Here is an 8,264-nt window from a genome sequence, read left to right on the forward strand (position 1 = left end):
GTCGCTGTAGTACTTGTAGGCCCTCTGATGGTTACAGGCCTTGAAGGCACGGGTACCTGGAGCAAGAGCGCAGAAACAGACACGAACACACACACACACACACACACACAGATACATACACAGTTATGAACAATACTTTATTGGTGCAAACTGGATGTCAGTCTCCAAGCCGCATATTTCTATGCCTAATCTTCCCACACTGGTGAGCACACAGAGCTGGGACACAGGCCCATAGCCGGGACGGATGAGGGCCGACTCGGTGCCAGGGTTAGCTGGGGCTGTGGGCATAGGGAGAGGAATGAGGCCTTGTGAGCGGTCTGTGGTTTTCCCACAGTGGGGCCAAACCCCAGGCACTCCAACACCTCCAGCTATGTGGGGCTGGATCCTCATGTTCCTCTTGTCTGGAGGATCAAACAGACCACAGATCAGCTGTGCTGCCCTCTCGCTATCTCTCTCTCTCACACACACACACACACACACACATATGCTCGCTCGCCCTCACACACACACTCTCATACACACATATACACACACACTTTCATACATACATATGCACACACATTCACACACACACACACACACACTCTCATGCACACATATACACACACACTCACACATACACACTCTCTCTTGCTCTCACACACAAAAGCACACACACATACTGTATATGCACACACACTCTCTCACACACATTCACACACACACACACACACACACACACACACATGCCTGGCATGACACAAATCCTGCCACTTGAGCCCCTTACCAGGCGGGCCGTTTCACACTGAGCCTGGCGCCTTTCAGAAACCCCTCTCCTCTCCTCTCCTCTCCCTCCAGTCCAGCAGCTCACTCTGGAAAAACTGTGCTAATGGTTTCTCTATGGCCTTTCCACTGGTCATACTCCAGTGTTTCAGCCAAATCAGACGAGTGTGTGTGTATGCATACGTGACTCTGTGTGTGTAAGTGTACGTGTGTGTCTGTGCGCGCACGTGTGTGTGTGTGTGCTTGTGTGCATAAGTGTGTCTGTGTGAATGTTAGCGTGTGTGCTTGTGTGTCTGTGTGAATGTCTATGTGTGTGTGTGTGTGTGTGTATGAGAGGCTGTGAAGGCCTTTCCATAAGGAAAAACTTGAGTCATTGCTAATGTCCTTGAGGGTCCACTGTTGGCCCATCTTCGGTGAGATGAGGGGGTGGGAACCACGGTCAGATGTTTGTGTGAGATTGAATTTGTGTGTGTGTGTGTGTGTGTGCGTGTGTGTTTGTGTGTGTGTGAGTGTGAATTTGTGTGTGAGTTTGTGTGTGTGTGTGCATGTGTGTGTGTGTGTGTGCGTGTGTGTGTGTGTGTGTTCTCTCTCACCTTCCCAGATATCATTGGGGTCCACCTCCTTAGCTGCTCTGTTTTGGGAGCATCCGGGCATCTCCTGCCCTCCGTTAGGATAGAAGTCAACATGGCCGACCGCCTGGGACATTCCAAATCCTGCAACAGATACAGAGGACTAGTACATCACATAACCTTCACATGACCTTCCTCAAAGACAATGCTGCCCGCTGAATGCTGCAACACAGATAGATAGATAGATAACTGACGTTTCACCTCCCTTGGTTAATTATTCATAGATTTAGTCCTTATGTGTGATCCATAATGTGTAACCCTATAGAGATGCTTAAAGAGTGTCTGATAAGAGTTTGGGTATGGCTGTACCATATGTTGACATCTAAAGCTTCTCTGCTTCCTGCTGACCAGATAAACATAAATGCAAATACAGGTGGGATGTGTTATCATGCTATGCTGCTGTTGTTTCTGGACAGGTGGGATGTGTTATCATGCTATGCTGCTGCTGTTGTTTTTGGACAGGTGGGATGTGTTATCATGCTATGCTGCCGCTGTTGTGTCTAGACAGGTGGGATGTGTTATCATGCTATGCTGCTGCTGTTGTTTTTGGACAGGTGGGATGTGTTATCATGCTATGCTGCTGCTGCTGTTTCTGGACAGGTGGAGAGGATTATCCCTATGTTGGTACCTACAGCATGTGTAGAGCATCTGGTAAATCTGTAAATGCAAGACTTTGGCAGGAGGTAGGAAGGCCTACTGATGCTTTTGCCAAGCAGCGAGCAGCATCTTTATGATTCGAATTGCACACGTGATACTATTGACATTTAATTGTTTTGCCGTTTGGATGGGTGTGTTCACCTAGGTTGGGATCGAAAGGAGCTGCGTCTGTGTGAACCACGTCCACAAACTTGGCATCGGTGGGGTCCAGACGCACCTGTGCAGGACAGCCCTGGAAGTAGGGCTCAACCGGGTCAAGACCTAAGAGCCATGGACAGAGAGAGAGAGAGAGATAGGGGAAGAGAGAGAGAGAGAAAGAGAGAGAGGGGGGAAGGGGTTTGGATTGAGAGAGGGGGAGAATCAGTACAAATTTCCATTCCCAAACCTACAATACTTTTCAAGCTGGGCAAGATCTTTTGGTGTGCTGCTGAGTGTGTGTGTGTATGTGTGTGTGAGTGTGTATGCTTGTGTGTATGTGTGTGTGTGTATGTGTGTTTGTGCATGTGTGTGTGTGTGTGCGTGTGTGTGTGTGTGTGGTGTGTGTGTGTGTGTGTGTGTGTGTGTGTGTGTGTGTGTGTGTGTGTGTGTGTTTGTGTGTGTGCATGTGTGTGCATGTGTGTGTGTGTGTGTGTGTGTGTGTGTGTGTGCATGTGTGTGTGTGTGTGTGTGTGTGTGTGTGTGTGTGTGTGTGTGTATACCTGTGATGCGTTTGAGCCCTGGGGTCCTCCGGCCGGCCTCTGCTGCTGCGTGAGCCCCCAGACTGTGTCCAATCACATGCATGTCAGCAGGCATCTGCTTGAAAGAGTTCTACAGGGAAGCATACAAGTGTGTGTGAATACCCATGCACATGTTCTACATGTAAACACACACACACACACACACACACACACACACTCACTCACACTCACACACTGACCTGTGTGCATCAGATCCACCGGTCACTTGCTACAACTGACGACATTGTATAAATGAGGGTGAGGAGGGTGAACACAATGGTATCCAAAAGCTGTGCTTGAAGCTTCTATATTGACTTTTGGACACATTAATTACAGGAAACATGCACCCCAACGTCAGCCTAACGTAACATAATCCTGGAACATCATGACTATGAGCAGCATTTGGACCCTAAAGGGTGTTTTCACCCGTCAGTGACCTTACAGATATAATGTACCAAATTTCTACACATATAAGATATGACTCTCTTACAGATATAATGTACTAACTGTAGATTACTTGCTCTGAGAGTTCCCTGGTTTACTGCCAGCTGTGTATACATTTGGGGTCAGGGTCAGGTGTACCATGGCCGTGTGGCCTTGAGTTATCCTGTGTGTTTGCTCTGTACAGGGATGCGATGGACGGGTCAGCGTGCTACTCTACTTAGCTCAGTGACTGCCCTGACTGTGAGGAGTTCATTAATGGTAAAAGCGCTTTAGGGATGAATGCCTCAGACATCTACCCATTCACACACCGATAAAGCACACATCAGGAGCGGTTCAGTGTCTTGCTTGGTGACGAGGAGTCGGGATCGAACTAGTATTTAGCACCTTCCGATTGCTGAACGACTCCTCTACCTCCTGAACCACTCATACCAACCCAGCAGAGATTCCTGTCTCAGATCCAGCAGGCCTGGTGTACGGGCCCTGACCGAGCACAGAGGAAGGTCTTAACATGAGGAAAACAGTAGCACCGGCTCTGATCCGGCCCAGATTTGGTCCCAAGGTGTGGAAAGTGAAAGGGGTACAGACCCTTAATTAGACTAAATTATAACTGCTTTCCCCCAGCACCAGCACAACATCAAGGTGGTGGGGTTCTGAGAAGGTATGACAACACCTTGGAACTCCTTTTATGAGTGCAAGGTATGATTTGTAGATTTGATTTGAGCTCAAATTGTGATTGAATATTGTTTATGTTGTTTATTACGTATGAGATGATGATGATGTCAGTGATGATGATGATGATGATGAGTTTTTTTCTGAAGTTTTTATATAAACTCGTGACCTGGACAGACTTGAGCAGAATATCCAGTGACCCCTCTGACAGTACCTCTGAACAGCTGTTCGTCTCCCTCCTCGTTATCTAATCTGTGTGTGGGTCATATGTATGTTTCTGAGGGAACAGGCACTCACCTTCATGACTGACATCATGTTTGCCAGCTGGGCTCCCACCACTCGAATGTTATTAGCTGCTTGTGAGTACTGGGTCCGCCCCCCAGTCGTCCAGTCGACACTGATGCAGTTGACATCCTCCACTTTCAGCATGAGCTGGACACACACACACACACACCAGTATAAACATGCACACACACACACACACACACACACACACACACACACACACACACACACACACACACACGCATACAGATCAACATTTTTCCTACAGACAGCCCAAGACTCCACTGGTAGAGCAGTGTCCAACACCAAGGTCAAGGGTTACCAGGACGCACCCACACCGATGACACACCACCTCCATGCCTCAAGGCACTTAGGGTAAATACTTGATCACGGAATGTGAATGTACATGAAATGCAAAGACATAATATACTCACACACACGTGCACATAGACACAAGCCACAAATACACAGTTGTGTATATGTGTAAATAAATGCACAAACACACACTCCACATCCACACTGTACATAACTGCATGTAAACACATCTCACCTTGCACATGTCCACGGGCCAGTTCTCCTCACCCTTGGTCATGTAGCCGTGGACAACGAAGCGGGTCTTCCTGGTGGGCCTGTAGGTGGACGCCTCCAGTGTCTCCTTACTGGCAGAGATCTCCTGGGGTTGATGATTGCCATAGAAATGGTTACTTTACATTCATTCAGTGTATTTGTGACCAACTCTACATGTTGAGTTTTTACTGTCTGTTACATCAACGTGTTATTGAAAGAATCCACAAACCTGAAGTTTTAATGCACATCCAGCTACTATTACAATACAAGGGACTGTTACAGAGTACAACTGAATACCATTGCTATGCAATACAGCAATGGTGTGGTACAACTGACAACTATTACTGTAATAGACTTATTCTAGAATTTCTGTGTCATAGACAGTGACTGTGGTGCTGCCTGTCATTAGTACGGGATCTAATACTATGAAGGACACTACTCTAAGTATCTCCCAGTGTGTTTGAGGTGCAGCTGGACACTGGGCATGTGTGTTTGTGTGTGTGTGTGTGTGTGTGTGTGTGTGTGTGTGTGTGTGTGTGTGTGTGTGTGTGTGTGCCCACATGCCTGGTAGTGTTGGGGGTTCTCCTGGGTGAAGAGGAGGAAGCGGGTGCCAATTTTCTCCGGGCTCCAGGGCAGACGAGGGTCAGGTCTCTCCACGGTGCCCGCCCAGGGGATGGCATCCGAGAAACAGCCCAGGTTCTCAAAACACACCTCACTGGGCTCATACTGGGCTGTGTTACACACACAAACACACACACACACACACACACACACACACACACACACCACACACACACACTCACACACACACACACACCACACACACACACTCACACACACACCACACGCATGTATGTTTATCAAGTTGTGGTTGTGGTTTTGGAACGGTTCATCCCAAACACATTCAAAACCTCAGGCATAGCTCTTCTGAACACAATTCACTTCAATCAGGGTGTCTTTACCAAGGACACAGTCCTGTATAACTCAACTGCAGTATCTTTTTTAGATGACTGGTAACATGACTGGCAGATGTGTGAATCATAGCCTTCAGTGCTCAGGTGCCCTACTCGTGAAGACATGCTGCTTACCATATGCATGGCCCAGCAGGCCGAGGAAGACGGTCATCAGGCAGGGCAACCACATCTGCAGAGCAAACACAAGCACAGCCACAACACTCAGGCTAAAGACACACTCACAGGAGACAGGAGAGGGGGGAGAATGGGGAAGACTTACCATGAATACTTGCAGAGTGAACGGACACAGAATGGGAGATTTACAGAAGTTATTTATACCCTCCTCTCTCTGCTTCTCTATCTCTCTCTCTCTCTCTGCCTCTCTCGCTTTCTCTCTCTCCTAGTCTCTCTCTCTTGTCCTCTCCCTCTCCCTTTCCGTCTTTCTCGCTCTCTCTCTCTCTGTTTCTAAGTATTTCTTGGGAAATGTCCAGATGGAAATGTCAAAAGATTGTCAGATGATAAACTCACTTGTAGACGACCAAAACTGTTGTCGGCATAATCATCAGCATGGTCAAAACTAAACTTTAAAATAGCACTAAGAGGCAAGAAAATAAGGAAGAATGGATATTGAAGCTTGTAAATATTCTATAAATGACTCACATTTCTAAAATGTTTTCGAACAAAAGCATTTATAAGCATTCATTACTACTACCATCAGACCATCTATCTACACCAGGGGTGGGCAATTAATTTCCCCAAGGGGCCACGTGAGATAGTGGGACTGTTGTGGAGGGCCGGACCAATAGGCTGAACTCAATTCTGCTCAATATAAGTCGTATCTCTTTATAAAAAAAAACATTACATTGTATGGTTTTGATTAACTGCTACTGGTAAGAGTAGATGTTACATTTAGGCTATCAAAAAAAAATTGATGCAGGCATAGTAAAAACGCCAACATTATTTAATCAACATTTAATCAACATTCACCAAAACGATTTTGAAAATGAGCATGTTTTTGCAGTATTAAAGGTGTTCCCAGACGATCAATACACATGGCACACACACACACACGAGAGCAAGCTTGCAATGCAATAGTATACAAATTAATAGTAATATCAATTTTTATCAGCGCAAATGGTCGCAGTGACGCACACACGCACGAATGTAGGCCTACGGAAATAAAAAAACATCCCGCTTATTATACGGTTACTTGCCAAAACAATAGAAGACATTTCTCCAAAATATCTCTTTTTAATGATTTTGTTGCCGTTTAGTTCTTCACGCAAATGCGAAGCAACCCACTTTCTGACTTCAAGTTTCAATGACTTTCAGTTACGGTAAATGACCGGACTACTTGCGTTGCGGAATGATATGAAAGATCTGAATTATAAGCACAAAACCCGTTGCCAATGACAGCAGTAATACATTTTTCGCAGCAGTGAATATAAAGAAATTACAGATCTGCGAAGGTTGGGATGGCCCATTCAAATTAAAGGAACTTTTTGGAACATTCTGAAGAGCCGTATAATAAGTACAGGTTTTACGTTTGATTCCTAATTTACAATTTACCTCCGCGGGCCGCACAGGGACAGCCAAAGGGCCGCAAATTACCCTTGGGCCGCACTTTGCCCAGGTCTTATCTACACGAACAGTGTGTACAACTCATACTGTACCACTGTGCCATTAGTGAAGGAGAGGTACATTAGACACAGATTAAATACACAGTACAACAGACTGGGCACGTGTTATGTACTGTCAAGACATGGGATTTAAAGGCGCAGTAGGTTTTTTGGTAAACAATAGAATAATTATAACAATAATTATAAACAATAATGTCACTTTGAAAAGATAATGAAACGTTTTCATATAGTCTTGTTCTTCTGTGCACCCTGATGGCCTATTCCATTTATTGCAGGTATTACTGTAACACCTGAAACAACAAATAAATGAAATAGTAACTTTTTTACTGAGCCTTCATTATAGTTGATGTTACAACAAGGTGACACTGTCTGGAAGCATTATGTGTAGGAAAAAGAAAATCACATATTGCCGTTTTAAGGCATAGGGTTATGTAGTACCCTACGAGAGATCTATCCCAGCCAGAGATATGATGAAACAGCATTTCGCGGGCAACCTATCGTCTTTGAGAAACTCCGTACGCCAGTGGACCATTTTTGGAGGTGCAGCTCAAATTCAATTGGCCAATAGATGGCAGCAGAGAGCAGGTATATAGCCCCTCTGCACTTTAGACTGAGTGGGCTACTACGCGTGATGTCTGTGAAAGTGAATACCTCAAGTAACAAATCCTGGTTAAATCCAAGTCTCCTACAGTTCGGTCAGCAATGTGTCACCCTCTGAAAGAAGACGAGCACTCCTGATATTTCCAAGAGCAGTAGTACAGACCTGATCGTTCAATGAAGGCTAGTAGTCCTATTAAAAAAGGGGGCTAGGCAGTTGTCTGTCATCGGCATATATAAGAAGGTAATCAACTTCGAGTCACGCAGGCCTACTGGAGAGAGGATACGTGTTTTCGAGATTATTGTTTTAAGCCTTCAAAGGGAAACCTTAAACCAAAGATAAAC

General features: G+C 45.7%; 1 protein-coding gene across 2 annotated transcripts in view; it reads right to left on the reverse strand.

Annotated features, from left to right (window-relative positions):
- The window catches only part of LOC105890860 (inactive pancreatic lipase-related protein 1), an 11,475-nt gene extending 4,177 nt beyond the window's left edge, over positions 1-7,298 (reverse strand). Inside the window, exons 1-9 of one of the 2 annotated variants that reach the window (XM_031578987.2) lie at positions 7,252-7,298; positions 5,818-5,872; positions 5,294-5,460; positions 4,713-4,835; positions 4,175-4,309; positions 2,747-2,855; positions 2,190-2,309; positions 1,356-1,475; positions 1-56 (exon numbers count right to left, since the gene is read on the reverse strand). The exon at positions 1-56 is cut by the window's left edge and continues 63 nt beyond it. In XM_031578987.2, coding sequence (XP_031434847.1) covers positions 1-56; positions 1,356-1,475; positions 2,190-2,309; positions 2,747-2,855; positions 4,175-4,309; positions 4,713-4,835; positions 5,294-5,460; positions 5,818-5,872 — 885 coding nt within the window. In that variant the 5' untranslated portion in view covers positions 7,252-7,298. Of the gene's footprint in view, positions 57-1,355; positions 1,476-2,189; positions 2,310-2,746; positions 2,856-4,174; positions 4,310-4,712; positions 4,836-5,293; positions 5,461-5,817; positions 5,873-5,962; positions 6,305-7,251 lie in introns of those variants that run through there. The other variant, XM_031578986.2, reaches the window with a different exon arrangement.
- Between the last annotated feature and the right edge of the window lie 966 nt (positions 7,299-8,264).

The sequence above is a fragment of the Clupea harengus genome, chromosome 13, assembly GCF_900700415.2.
Source record: "Clupea harengus chromosome 13, Ch_v2.0.2, whole genome shotgun sequence".
Classification (NCBI taxonomy): Eukaryota; Metazoa; Chordata; class Actinopteri; order Clupeiformes; family Clupeidae; genus Clupea; species Clupea harengus.